Raw genomic sequence first — 15345 nt, 5'->3', positions numbered from 1 at the left:
AAACGTTGTAATTGTACCAGTCTCCAACACTGCTTCTGGCAGCTCACTCCATACACGTACCACCCTCTGCGTGAAAAAGTTGCCCCTCAGGTCTCTTTGATGTGAAGTTTTGGGTTTTTTCCCACAATACATTCTTTTTGTTTATTCACACATGGGATGTGGGTGTCACTAGCTTGGCCAGCAGTTATTGCCTGTCTGTATTTGCCTGGAGGGTAGTTATATGTCAACTGTGTTGCAGTGGGCCTGGAGTCACGTGTTGGCCAGATGAGTTAAGGATGGTAGTTTCCCTCCCAAAAGGGAACAAGGTTTTTTTTCCCAAAAATTGGCAATGGGTTTATGGTCATCATTACTAATTCCAGACATTTATTGTATCTAAACTGCATGATCTGCAATGACAGGATTTAAATCCATGTCCCTGGAACATTACTAGGGTCAGGGAACATTAATTGAATCAATAGTCTAGCGATAATACCACTAGGCTAACACCATCCCTTTACTAAGTTATCTCAGACAGTTTGTGCCACATTTGCAGGTTGCTACAAACCATACATAAAACCCATATTAGCTCAAGGGCCTGGTCTATACTCCCCTACTGACTGTACCATTTCCATGGTAACAGAAAGGTCAGAAACCATTGGGAGGGATGTGCCAATCTTCCTCTCCCTAACTCTCCTCCAGTCACTGTGATAGCAGTTTTCCAGAGAGCTGGTAAGGGGATAAAGGATGGGAAGTTATAATAATAGGTGTCCGTGTCTATCAAACATGACGCTTATTTACCAGTGCATCCTGGGATACCAATGTGGGCATCACATGTAGAGCAGAAGATAGGAACACGCGGTAGGCTACTTAGTCTGTCAGGCTAAAACTGCTAGCCAATGTGATCATAGTTAATCCTGGGCTTCCCTCTCAGTCCTCATCACGTACTCCCGCTACCCCTCAATCTCCTGCTCTCCTAACTCCCCTCACCCGGGTGACACAAACTCTCAGTCTAGTGTCTGCTTGACAATGGAGCATCTACAACACTCTGGGGTTGAGAATTCCACAAGTTTATAACCCTTTAACTGAATTAACTTCTCCTCCTCACAGTCCAAATTGACCAGCCCTGTATTTCCGAGGGTGACCCCTGAACTTTATATTCCCCAGCCCACTGATAAAATCTCTCAGGCATCGAAACAAGAAAGCCCTTACACCATCTTTTACAACTCGGTAAGGCTATTTCTCTTTGGTCTCAACTACCATAAAATATAAACAGCACAAAAGCGACACTTGAATTAAGGCAAAATACTGCAGATGCTGGAAATAGAATCAAACAACGGAAACAGTCCCTTCAGTCCAATTCATCCATGCCAACCAGACATTCCAATCTGACCCTGTCCCATTTGCCAGCATATGGCCCATATTCCTCTTAAACCCTTCCTATTCATATATCCATCCAGGTGCCTTTTAAACCAGCCTCCACCACTTCTTCTGGCAGCTCATTCCATACACTCACCACCCTCTGTGTGAAAAAGTTACCCCTTAGGTCCCTTTTAAATCTTTTCCTTCTCATCCTAAACCTGTGTCCTCTAGTTTTGGATTCCCCTACCCTGGGAAAAAAAGACCTTGATTATTTATCCTATCCATGTCCCTCATGATTTTATAAACCACTATAAGGTCATCCCTCAGCCTCCGACGCCCCAGGGAAAACAGCCCCAGCCTATTCAGCCTCTTCCTGTAGCTCAAACCCTCCAACCGTGGCAACAGCCTTGTGAATCTTTTCTGCACTTTCTCAAGTTTAACAACAATGTTCTTAGATCTGAAACAAATTGAATTTAGTCTAATTTAGTTTAATTTCACAAAATTAATTTAATGAAATTTGTGTTCTATAGCTGACCTTACCTCAGTTGATAATTTAATGTGTTCATTAATCCTAACAGGGATTGTGTAAGGGAGTGTTTGCGTTGTTACAGTGATTTTTAGAGATTGATTGCAATGAACAGTCAACAATCAAGTAGATATTTAATCAGTATTGGAGGGGGCCTGTCATGCCGCAGAGGTAGTGTCCCTATGCCTTAACCAGGAGGCCTGGGTTCAAGTCGCACATGCTCCTCAGATGTGTCCTGACATTTGGGGCAAAACATGGTGGCTCAGTGGTTAGCACTGCAGCCTTACAGCGCCAGGGACCTGGGTTCAATTCTAACCTCGGGTGACTGTCGGTGTGGGTTTCTTCCGGGTGCTCCAGTTTCCTCTCACAGTCCAAAGATGTGTGGGTCAGGTGGATTGGCCATGCTCAATTGGCTATAGTGCTAGGTGCATTAGTCAGGGTAAATATAGGGGAATGGGTTTGGGTGGGTTATCCTTCGGAGGGTCGGTGTGGACTTGTTGGGCCGAAGGGCCTGCTTCTACACTGTAGGCTAATCTAATCTGTATACAGGTTGATTAAAAATTACTTGAAAACAGGAAGTAAGGGCTTTTGTGCATCTACCCTGGATCAGGGAACCCAGGTACATGTGCCACATGCTCCAGAGGTGTGTGGCCATCCAGTGTAAGGGAAAAAAAAACAGTAAGAAAGGGGCCCTCTTGTGCCACAGAGATAATACCCCTAAACCTGGAACTGGAGGCCTTGGGTTCAAGTCCAATCTGCTCCATAGGTGTGAAAAAACATCACTGAATAGGCTGATTAGAAAGATGGGTTAAATGAATAAATATAAGGGAGAGCACCTCTTATGGCACAGAGGTAGTGACCCTACCCCTTGTTTAGAAGGCCCAAGTTCAAGTCCCACCTTTTCTTGAGGTGTGTAATAACATCTCTGAACATGTTGACTAGTAAAACAAGCCAAAGAAATGGAGACATATAAATAGAAAGCAGGAATCATCAGCAATGCTTTGTCTGGCGGCTCATTGAAAATGTTGCTGCCTTTGGTGACGAAACGTCTGAAAATGAACCTTCCAGCTCAGCGAGCAAACCTACATCCAGTGTCAAAATCTCAACCTGAGCTACAAATCTTCTCAAAACTCGCTAGTAAAACAAGTTTCAAAAATCAGGAGTAAGGAAATCAAGGTTTATGGGGAATAAAGCAGGAAAGTGGAGTTGAGAATTATCAGATCAGCCATGATCTCATTGAATGGCAGGGCAGAGTCGATGGGCTGAATGGCCTACTCCTGCTGCTACATTTTATGGTGTGACAATTCCATTGTTGTGTCATGCATTGACAGTGAACAAAATCAGTTTGGTTTTTTTTGGTTCTAACAATTCTACTACACCAACAAAAAATGCTGAAATTTGGACTGAAGGGTTTGTTTCTGTGCTGGCCATGTCTATGACTCTGTGTTAGAGACGAGGGATCAAAAATCTGGAGGCTAAGATGAAAAAGGATAGGTCCGAGTGAACAAAAGTTTAGTCAGGGAGATGGAGAGTTTTGAAGGATGAAAGAAAGCAAGATGGAGCTTCATCTTCTAGAGGTTGGATTTGAGGTGATTCAAAGCTAAGCTATCAATGGTCAGGTGCAACATAGGTACAGATGTTAGAATCAGGGGGGCACTCAGATAACAGGAAGGTATGCGGACCTAGAGGAGGTTTCAGAGATAAGGAGGAGGATGAAAACACAGAGAGTTTTAAATGTGAGGGTCGGAATGTTTCATTGACAATGTTGGAAGACTAAGGGCCACAAAGTCACCGTAGTCCCAGAGGACCACAGGCCTGCTCTCTCATTAGAGAGACGCAACTGGTGGTGGTTTAACCTGAGAGTGACCATGGCTCATGTGCAGGCAGTGTTTGAGAAGGTGGTAACCTCAGCCCAGAACAGGAATTCAACCCGTGTTGGTGACTGATGTAGATCAATGAGCATGGGGTGGGGGGGTGAACAAAATGCTTGGCTGAGTCGTAGATGAGTTGAAGTTGAAGAAGGTGAATGAATAATCTTCTGTCAGTGGCTGTGAATCTTTTCGAACATTCAAATACTAAAATACTGTCCTGGTGAGATGCTTTTTTCTGATGTGAAGTCTACACTCTTGTGAGTGAACAATGAGACTTTGAATATTGCTATATGAAGAGGATGGTAAAGAGGGTATCTTATCCAGAGCCTTAATAACTTGGGCTCCAGTTCCATGTAGTCTGATGTCACTAGGACCTAGCTCCTCTCACTCATGCTTAGCAGCTGCGATTAGACTAAAGTTACCATTTCTTTTATTAACTCCTGATGTTGCTATCTGGAGCAGTGTTTATTGCCTGTCTGTAGTTGCCCGTGAGAAGGTGGTGGTGAGCTGCCTTCTTGAACAGCTGCAATCATGTGTTGTCAGTAAACTCACAAAGTCTTTAGTGAGTGAAGTCCAGGATGTTAACCCCAGTAACACTATCTCTTTACAATGTCAAGGTGTTATACACATGCAACTGTTTTTCTTCTTCCTGATATTCCCAATGACTGGGGAGTCCAGAACCAGGAGGTCACAGTCTAAGAATGTGGGGCAGGACTGAGATGAGAAGAACTATCTTCACTCAGAGAGTGGTGGGCCTGTGGAAATACTCTGTAACAGAAAGTAATTGAGGCCAAAACATTAAATCATTTCAAGAAGGTGTTAACTATAGTGTTTAGGGCTAAAGGGATTGAAGAGAGCAAGTGGGAACAGGGGACCGTGTAGGTCAATAAGCCATGATCAAATTGAATAATGGAGCAGGCTTGAAGGGCTGAATGGCCTTCGTCTGCTCCTAACTTCTATGTCTCTACGTTTATGCAAAGCTTTGGGAGAAAGCAAATTCGTTTGACAGTTTAAATCGTAAGAAACTCATCAAACTTGTGGATTCTAAAAATATTCTCTATTCCAAGGGCCAACAGAAATTCCATTTCAAAACATCTTCTGTTTATGAGCTGGACACTGCTTTCATCTCCACGCGCATGGTGACATCAAATGGAATGATTTAAGGCCAGGAATTAAGTCAGATGCCAGGAGATTGACTCACTGTGAGTGCTAACCATGTCAGAGTACATCAAGTACGAGGAACCTAGGCCTCAGGCTCTTCCTGGTCTCTCTCAGCCAACCTGAAATCTTCAGGTCGATAGATGTCGAGTAGCATGATCGAAATGTCACCCACAAATCACAGCTACCACCAGCTGGAATCACAACATTGTCCAATAGAAAACTTTAATTAAAATCAGAGTCCAATAAAACACATCTCCTGGTTGTCTAGATCGAAAAGAGGCATTCTGATACCAAAGACTGTATATAAGTTGATGAAGTTAAAATCACACAACACCAGGTTATACTCCAACAGGTACATTTGGAAACACTAGCTTTCAGAGCTCTACAACCACCAGATGAAGGAGCGGCGCTCCGAAAGCTAGTGCTTCCAATTAAACCTGTTGGACTATAACCTGGTGTTGTGTGATTTTTAATTTTGTCCACCCAATCCAACACCGGCATCTCCAAATTATAAGTTGATGTTGGTTCTGTTAGATGTCAAAAATATCTGCAACAATTATTTCACAATTTACCACATTGTTATCCCCCTCCTGATACAACAGTGGATATCCTTGGCTATCTATGAACAGTAGCCCTCCATAACTTCATGCATGACACACTAATATTCTCATTCATGGACCTTTTCATACAGTAAATTGTCCAAGAGATGACTTATAACTATGCGCTGCTCCTTTGTCAGGTGAAGTGACTCTACCTGAAGAAGGGGCAGCGCTCCGAAAGCTTGTGATTTCAAATAAACCTGTTGGACTATAACCTGGTGTCGTGTGACTTCGGACTTTCTTCACCCCAGACCAACTCCAGCACCTCCACCTTATGGTCACCATCAATAAAGCATCGAGTATTCTGGACTTTATTAACAGGGACGCGAAGTACAAAGGAGGAGATGGTGAACTTGCATGAGACACCAGGTTGTCCTCAGCAGTGGAACTGGGTGCACTCCTGGGTATCAGAACTTTGGGAAGGATGTGAAAGGAGGCATTGAGAGAGTGCAGATGAGAATGGTTTCAGGAACAGGAACGTCAGTGATGAGGAGAGATCGGAGAAGACTGTTCTCCTGGGAGAAGAGAAGGCTGAGGGGCAATCTGATCAAAGTGTTCAAGCTCATGAGGGATTAGGGTGAAGCAGTTCCCACTCACGAAAGGGTAGAGAACAAGAGGGTAAGTAGCTTAGCATGGTGGGTGAGTGGTTAGCACTGCTGCCTCAGTGCCAGAGACCTGGGTTTGATTCCAGTCTCAGGTAATTGTCTGTGTGGAGCTTGCACATTTTCCCTTTGTCTGTGTGGGTCCCTTTTGTCCCAGAGATGTGTAGGTATCATGGATTGGCCAGGATAAATTGCCCCATTGTGTCCAGGGGTGTGCAGGCTAGGTGGATTGGCCATGGGAAGTGCTGGCGATAGGATAGGGCAGTGGTACTGCGTGGAATGCTCTTCGGAGGGTTGGTGCGGACTCAATGGGCTGAATGGATTCTAAGTCATTGGCAAAACGTGCAGAAGTACATGAGGAAAAAGTATCTTTTCACAGCAAGTGGTTAGGGTACAGAATGAAATGCTGAGAGTGTGGTAAGGCAGGTTCAATTGAAATACTCAAAATAGAAATAGACTGTTATCAGAAAAGAAATGATGTGCAGGGTTATGGTGAGAAAGTTGAATGAAGGGAGAGTCAATGCAGACATAGCGGCCTCCTTCTGTGCTATAATAATCCTATGTTTTGCTGGGACTTGGCCATAATAGAGGATTATGGTCAGAATATTTGCTCAGATATTGTAGCTGTCACACCACCCCAATCCCATTCTTTCCCAGTCGTTCAGTCGGCCATTATTCACAGCAGCCTGAAGTAACAGGGTGCTCTCTTCTCTTATCCCTTCCAGTGCGATCGCCCTTCAATATTTCTGTGTCATGGAGTCAGAGAGTCCTACAGCACAGAGACAGCCCCTTCGGTCCACACTGACCCATGCTGACCAAAATGTCCATCCACACTAACCCCATTTCCCTGCACTTAGCCCATATCTTTCTAAACCTTTCCTATCCATGTATTTGTCCAAATGCCTTTTAAATATCATTCATGTACCCACCTCAAACACTTCCACTGGCAGCTCATTCCATATGCGAAGCCGTCTGTGTAAAAACGTTGCCCTCAGGTTCCCTTTTATTCTTTCCCCTCTCACCTTAAACTGATGCTGCCTAGTCCTCGATTCCTCAACCCTGGGAAAAAGACTGAGTGCATTCACTCTGTCCATGCCTCTCATGATCTTATATGCTTCTATAAGCTCCTCCTCTGTCTCCTACACTTTAAAGAAAAAAGTCCTAGCTTGTCCAACCTCTCTCTATAACTCAGACCCTTGAGTCCTGGCAACATCCTTGTAAATTTCTTTGGTACTCTTTCCAGTTTAGTAACATCCTTCCTATAGCAAAGTGATCAAATCTGAACACAATACTCCAAGTGTGGCCTCACCAATGTCCTGTACAACTGCAACATAACTTCCCAACTTCTATACTCACTGCCCTGACTAATGAAGGCTTGTGTGCCAAAAGCCTTCTTCACTGCCCTGTCTAACCATGACTCCACTTTCAAAGAACCATGCACCTGAACTGAAAGGTCCCTCTGTTCCATTGCACTCCTTAAGGCCCTACCATTCACCATGTAACTCCTACCGATCAAGCTGCCATTCAAGCAGCTCAAATGGGTCACCTATGTCAATATCAGTTACCCGCACCTATTCCTATATTCCATGACATGATTAGACTTCCGACTCATTGGAAATTAGAAGAATGAGGGGGAATCTTACAGGAACGTATAAAATTACAAAGGGAATAGATAAGATAGAAGCAGGGAGGTTGTTTCCACTGGCGGGTGAAACTAGAACGAGGGGGCATAGCCTCAAAATAAGGAGGAGCAGGTTTAGGACTGAGTTCAGGAGGAGTTTCTTCACCCAAAGGGTTGTGAGTCTGTGGAATTCACTGCCCAGTGAAGCAGTTGAGGCTATCCACGTTGAATGTTTTTAAGGCAAAGATAGATTGTTGAATATAAAGCAATTAAGGGTTAGGGTGAGTGGGCGGGTAAGTGGAGCTGAGTCAATGAAAAGATCAGCCATTATCTTATTGAATGGTGGAACGGGCTTGATGGGTCGGATGGCCTACTCCTGCTCCTAGTTTGGAATGTTCTTATGAAAACTATTGAACCCCGTCTTGGAACTGCTTAATGGTTACATTCCCACAGCCCTATGGGAGAAAGCATTCCCAAGATTCACCACCTTTCGAGTGAAGAAATTTGTCCTCATCTCAGATACTGGTGTGTTAGCCCGAAATTATGCTCAGGTCTCTGCAGTGAGAGATCTGAGTCCACAGTCTTTTGATGTAGAAGTGAGTGTGCTATCCACAAAACCACAGCTGACACTGCAACGTGCCACAGCCCATTATGGACACTTTGAGATAAGTGGCATTTGAATTTAGCACCAGTACAATTTCAGGGAAGTAGCCAGTTTCCAGTTAGCCAGTAGGTGGATTATGGGCAACAACAGAATCCTTTGGCTGTTTGCAATGGGCAGAGGACTGACCATTTACCATCAGCCACACAAACAAAACACAAAACCCAATGTCCAACCTGATTTTTGATTCTACAGTAGGACGGCACTTACTGATCAACCTTAAGTCTGCTAAGAATTAGATATACAACCAATTTAAGGTTATCTAATGGATTTGCAATGCGGCTCACTACACTTGCTAGAAGCTGCATATATCCATGTTCTAGGATTAGTAGTTGACAGTCAAAAGGAACATGTCCATTAGCCTTTTATGAATTAAACAATTCCTGAGGGACAATAGTTCCCTGATGCTTTCTGTATGGCAACACCTCAACCAATTAGAATCTACTTACCAGTCAGCATCCTTCTCTCGTGCACAAAACATTTTTGCGCCTTTTGAAATTTGGCATTATTGCATTTGTCCTGATGTGTGTGCAAGGCGGGAAGATTTGACAGCATGACTCTTTTTCCAGCAATATCTTGAGGTGAACACAGGATAGATTTTGTAACTTTAATTGCAGTCAGGTTGAAAATGTTGTGGAAAATGTAGTTTTGAGCTCCCAGCAGACTCACACTTGGTACATGTCCATCTCAGCTGTTCACACCATACCACCACACCGCAATAAATCCCACCTCAACATCTTTCTTGGTTAGTGTTGTGCTGAAGATTAGGTCTTGTGGTAGTTACTAGCTAAGTGAACTGGGGCAGATGAAAGGAAAGACTCTTAATTTGGCAGCAAGTGCAGAGATGTTAGGATTACACATCCGGCTAAATGGAAGACACATGGTGGTTTTAATGCATTTAGTGTTTGAATTTCTGTGAATTAATAGTTTTCCTTTAAAATTGGAAGGTTCTCAATCATGTTGTGATTAGCATTTTTCATGTTCAAAATTCTTCTGGTTTTGGCGAGTAAGATGACATCTCTTTGTGCTGTTTTTGTTCCTGCTGCAACAACAGCTCATGGAGATCTTGTGCCACAGTGGGTGGTGTCCGTGCCTCTGTACCAGGACCTCCGGGTTTGAGTGAACTCCAGGACCTGTGTGGCTAGGACAGTGCATTCATAATGCGGCCAAACAGGTTGAGTCTCAGACTGCAAATCCTCCTGGCAAGAGTGGGAGAGATTCCTGGCCGACTGGGTGGAAAATGGAACCTCTGCTATCACTATCCATAGCTCCAGACTGCAATGTGAATATCAAACCAACTCCGACTTCCTGCATGAACTGTAGCACACCGCAAAGCCAAAATCATTTGCTTCCCATCCTGTAATTGGAGGTGATGGCCTCGTGGTATTATGAAATCCCTACATTGTGGAAGCAGGCCATTCTGTCAGTCAAGTACACACTGATCATCCAAAGAGTTTCCACCCCTGTAACTCTGCATTTGCTATGGCTAACCCACCTAGCCCACACATCCCTGAATACCATGGGGCAATTTTAGCACGTCTGACCTGCACATCTTTGGACTGTGGGAGGAAACCAGAGGAAACCCATGCAGACACGGGGAGAATGAGCAAACTCCACACAGACAGTCACTCAAGGCTGGGATTCATCCCAGGTCCCTGATGCTGTGAGGCAGCAGTGCTAGCCACTGAGCCACCCGTGCCAATAAACTATTAATCCAGGAACCCAGGCAATGTTCTTGCGAAAGTGAGGACTACAGATGCTGGAGATCAGAGTCAAGAATGTGGCACTGGAAAAGCACAACAGATCAGGCAGCATCCGAGGAGCAGGAGAGTCAACATTTCGGGCATAAGCCCTTAAACAGAATGTTCTAGGGAGCTGGGTTCAAATCTGACCATGGGAATTTCAGTCCAGTTTCCTTCAAAAGGTTAGAATAAAGAGTCTAATGGTGACTATGAAACTATGATCATCAGAAAAGCTCATGTGGTTCATTAATGTCCTTTAGGGAAGAAAATCTGCTCTCCTTACCCAGTGTGATCTACATATGATCCCGAGTCACAGCAACGTAATTGGCTCTTAATTGCCCTGTGGGTAATTAGGGATTGGCAAATAGTTCTAGCCTAGCCAGTGACACCACAGCAAATTACTGCAGATGCTGGAATCTGTACTGCAAACACCCAATGCAGGAGATCACAGCGGGTCAGACAGCATCAGCTCTTAGACTCGAAACGCTAGCTTGCTCTCTCTCCATGGATGCTGCCTGACCCGCTGTCATCTCCAGCATTGGTTAACGGGAGAAAAAACACACCCAATGCCACCCTCACCCTGATGGCCACCTTTGTGTGTGGCTGCATCAAGCTGTGCGTGGATCCCAGTGTCCTTGAGATCCTTCGGGAAAAGGAGAGGGCGGATCCTATCGAGTGGTTCCCTGAGCAGACTGTCAAAGCCATTTGGCAGGATGCCTCATCGCCAGAACTTTCCAACAAGCACCAAGACATGGCTTGGCTGGTGGTGAGAAGGGCTCTGCCTGTGAGATCCTTTATGCACACCCGGACTCTCTGCCGCACCGCACGTTGCCCTCGAAGCGGCTGCGGGGGGTCGAGACTGTCACACATCTCCTTCTGGAATGTGCCTACGCAGAGGAAGTCTGGAGAGGAATGCAGTTGTGTTTGTCAAGGTTCGTCCCGAGCAGCTCCATGACGCGGGACTCCGTGCTCTACGGTCTGTTCCCCGGGACGCACACCGAGAGGAACATTAACTGTGCCTGGAGGATCATCAACTCGGTGAAGGACGCTCTCTGGGCGGTCCGAAATCTGTTGCTCTTCCAGCTGAAGGAGTTGACCCCGACTGAGTGTTGCAGATTGGCACATTCCAAGGTCCAGGACTACATGTTGAGGGACGCGCTGAAGTATGGGGCAGCTGCCGCCAAGTTGCAGTGGGGAAAGACCACCGTGTAACATCTGCCTGCCTAAGAAGAACAGGGGGCCCACTCAATAATTGGGCTCCACTGACACCTCAGCTGAATATATGGTTGGTAAACATACAGACTTGAATGATTAATTTTGATCTCTGTATGTAAAGAAATGGAATGTATATGTATGTATAGCATGACCAATTGTACAAATCATCAAAATATTTTATGAATAAAATATATATTTTTGAAATTAAAAAAATCATCAGCATTGGTTGTTTTTGGTGCTACCCACAACCTGTGAATGAATAAAACAAAAGGCCAGCCTAGAATCGGGTTGGAATTCCTCTCTTCAGGGTGCTCCGAACCCTTGGACCTTCTGATTACCCCAGATATTGTCATAGTTCCCAGGGGTGATAACGGAAGCATTTATTCTGCTCATTTCCTTTCTCCTCCAAATGTACTTTATTCCCTGCAGTCCGGCCTTCCTGACCTGGAGCTTAGTGTGCCATCAAATCCCATCAGCCATTTGAGGCCTGGAGTTACAATGGCCGACTTGTAAATCCCTAACTTCCTCTTCCTCGATTCTGTCAGGTGAGGAATCCAAGATAACGTGAACAGGGACATCAATTCTCAATCCACACATCCGATCTAAAGTAGAGAAGAGATATAGTATAGATTCAGAGTGGGTGTTAACATCAGAACATAAGTCAGACCTGACTGAAAGCAGGAATGGGAAAACAAGAGCATTGGAAATATTAGCAGACAGAATTCATGGTCTGAGAGAAGATCCTCATCTACAGAAAGGGAGAGAATTCTGGAGAATCTCAGCAGGTCTGGCAGCGTCTCTGGAGAAAGAAGCAGAGTTAACATTTCGAGTCTGGTACAACTCCTCTTCAGAACTGAAGAATTCTGAACATAATACTGGACTTGGAATGTTACCTCTGTTTCTCCATCCACAGACACTGCCAGACCTGCTGGGATTTTCCAGCATTCTCTGCGTTTCAGATTTCCAGCAGCTGTAATATTTTGCTTTCAGTCTTCCCTGAATTCAGGTAGGAAGCTGGGTGAGGAAAAGATTATTGGACAGCTCATGATGCCATCAGTGTTGTCATTGCTTTAACAACAGCCCTGACTGTCTCTTTGTGCGTTACAGTTAGTAATGGTGACTAGAAGACTTCTGGGGCACGTCCTTATCTTCATCTGTCTGACACCCACAACTGGAGCCCCGTCCATCGAAAATATTGAGGAGGAGTCCTCCACCCAGGACAGATGCGTCCGGTGTTGTAATCCGCATGAATACCCCATGCATCCGACGACAACACCCAACCCAGTGCCAGGCCAGCACCACAGCGGATATTATCCACCATATCCTATGCCTCACATCCATCCGCACATCAATATCACCATTCTCAAAGGTAATAACCAATTTTATGTTCATAGCTATGAGTCCTGGAACTAATTTGTAGATGTTTCCTTTGTTACGTGTGGCGAAAAAGTTACCTTTGATTTTCAGTAGTTTGTTTGAAAGCTGCTTCCACTAATATATTTCACGGGGAGGGGTCTTGTGTATATTGTGACCCCGCCTCAGAGTCAGAAGCTCAGGGTTCAAATCCCACCCTTAAGCCTCTCATCTTCAAAAATGTGCCCCCGGTCTTGAAATCCTAGGAAAAAGACAACCACTATCAACCCTAACTATACCACTCATTATTTTATAAACTTCTATAACGTGGCTCTCAACCTTTAACGCTTCAGTGAAAGATGTCTCAGCCTTTCTTTATAGCTCAAACCTTCCATACCCGGCAACATCCTGGTAAATCTCTTCTGTACCTTCCCCAGCTTAATAGTATCCTTCCTATAACTGGGCGACAGTTCAGCATGGACTGGTCGGGCCAAGTTGTTTGTTTTTGTGCTGGATGACCTGATGGACGAGGAAGATGTGTTCAGTGTTCCCTCTAATGTTCTTGCCAGAGGCGTGTCCTGCCATCCGTAGACAGCAGCGGCTACCAGAACCGGAAGTCAAGGCTGCCATCGGTGTGCCGTCACCATGGCTGGGTGCGTGTAGCTGTGCAGCTTCAAGGAAATGCTGGATCTCTTCATAATTGGGCCAGAGCGGATGAGAAACAACCTGCAAATACATTCAACACACCTCACAAGGCAGTAAGAGTCTCCATCTCAGTTACGCAAGGAGGAAAGCTTGCTATCCAGAGCTTCAGTCCATAACGTACATGTTGCCATTGTAACCTGAAAATCCTGCGAGCCACCAGTAAAGGCAAAGTGACTATCGTCTCACCAAACCAGAGATCTTCTCTCTTAGAGAGAGCATTGGTGGTGGTTTAACCTGAGGGTCATCACACCTCAGGCAAAGTGGAAAGGTTGAGAAGGAGAGACCTTCATGGTAATCTCAGCTGGTGATGGGAATTGAACCCACACTGTTGGCATTACAGACCAGCCATCCAGCCTACTGAGCTAAGCCCATCCCCAGTAACGTATTACACAAGGAATGCAAGAATAAGGGACTACAGGAGGGCAATTCACCCATTTAGTATGTGCCAGCTCTCTCCAGTTCATCTCCCATACCCACACCCTCTCACCACATCATCTCCCACCCTGCTCCTTCTCCGTAGTTCTGCACTGTTATCTTTTCAATGCAGCACTTGAGATCCCATACACTCCAAGTTGAATGGCCACAGTCAGTAGCGCTTTGAATTTTCCAATCTGTTTGGAATTGGCCTTACATTTTCATCACTGATGGAGACCCTGGTTTAAGTTGACAAGTGCAAGAAAGTTAGGGTTAAACAGATCATTACGCCCCATTGGGGTCTATAATGGCATAGGGTAGTGTCCCTACCACTGAGCTAGGATGCCCAGGTTCAAGTGCCTATCCAGACATGTCATAATGTTTCTGAACAGGTTAATTTAAAAATAAACCAAACAAAAATCAGCCATGGCTCATTAGGGACTCTTGTGGTGCAGTGGCAGTGTCCCTATCTCTTAGCCAGAAGGCCTTACTTCAAATCCCACCTTCTCTAGAGGTGTGTAAATACATTCTTGAATAGGAAATATCAGCCACAGCTCAGTTAAAGCATCGAATTATCATAAATGCCTTCCCCTGACCTCCCAGCTGAGTCCAAAGGTTATGAGTTCAATTCTGACTTTAGAAATGTTAGCCTGAAGTCTTACACAGACAGCGCAATACTGAGGGACTGCTGCACAGATGGAAGATGCTGTCTTTCAGGTGAGACATTAAGCTGAGCCCCACCCAGTTGGAAACAAAGGATCATGTGGCCCTATTTGGGGGGAAGAGCTGGAGATTTCTCCCTTCCTGTAGCAGCTATTCATCAACCAACATCATTAAAATAAATAATTAGATTATGATCAAATTGCCTGCTGGTGTTTTTGTGGCTACACCGCAGGAACTGATTTATTGCAAATTGCTTTAACATCCTGAGGGTGTGAAAGATGCTATGCAGTGTTTGTCCCAGTTAATTACTGCTGTCCTTAATGAACCAGTCAGCACCTGAACTCAGAGACCCCAACTACAGAAACACCATTCTATTTTCAATCTAATCACTCCTTGCTTTGACCTATAGAGTTCTTGTGCCGGTGGGTTTACAACGGACTCTCGTTGTTACCTCACTGTTAGAGAACACGTTGGTCAAACTAGTTGAAATCTATTTGTTTCCTGCAGCACAGGGATTAATAGAAATGTGAGTTTAAACGTAAAGCTGATTTCCCTCTTGTTGTACAAATGCAGATAGGAAAGCAGAGTCGGAAGAGATTTAATAATTATTACAGCGCTAGTTTGCCAATGTTCTGTCCTCTACTTGAACAGGGGGAGTTCAGCGTAGGTAATTTACTCAGGGCTTTCAAGATGAAAATAGCTGACAAAACATCTTCCCTTACACGACCATCCCTGCCCAATGGCTATCCCTCAACCAACATCATCAAGTCATCGGCTACAATTAAATTACTGACCCTGCTCAACCTCCTTCTCAGTGATCACCTTTACACCATTGAGGTCTCTACCATGATGCCCACCCCCCCGCCACACACAC

The 15345-nt window shown here is 44.9% G+C and overlaps 1 protein-coding gene across 1 annotated transcript in view; it reads left to right on the top strand.

Annotated features, from left to right (window-relative positions):
* LOC122541975 (complement C1q tumor necrosis factor-related protein 1-like) overlaps positions 1-15345 on the top strand; it is a 51308-nt gene that overhangs the window by 22447 nt on the left and 13516 nt on the right. Inside the window, exon 3 of the mRNA XM_043679270.1 lies at positions 12444-12705. Within this exon, the coding sequence (XP_043535205.1) occupies positions 12450-12705 (256 nt within the window). The 5' untranslated portion in view covers positions 12444-12449. The remainder of the gene's footprint in view (positions 1-12443; positions 12706-15345) is intronic.

The sequence above is a fragment of the Chiloscyllium plagiosum genome, chromosome 39 (genome assembly GCF_004010195.1).
Source record: "Chiloscyllium plagiosum isolate BGI_BamShark_2017 chromosome 39, ASM401019v2, whole genome shotgun sequence".
NCBI classification, from domain to species: Eukaryota; Metazoa; Chordata; class Chondrichthyes; order Orectolobiformes; family Hemiscylliidae; genus Chiloscyllium; species Chiloscyllium plagiosum.
The sequence above is the reverse complement of the archived record's forward strand: the minus strand, read 5'-3'. Positions and strand labels throughout refer to the sequence as shown.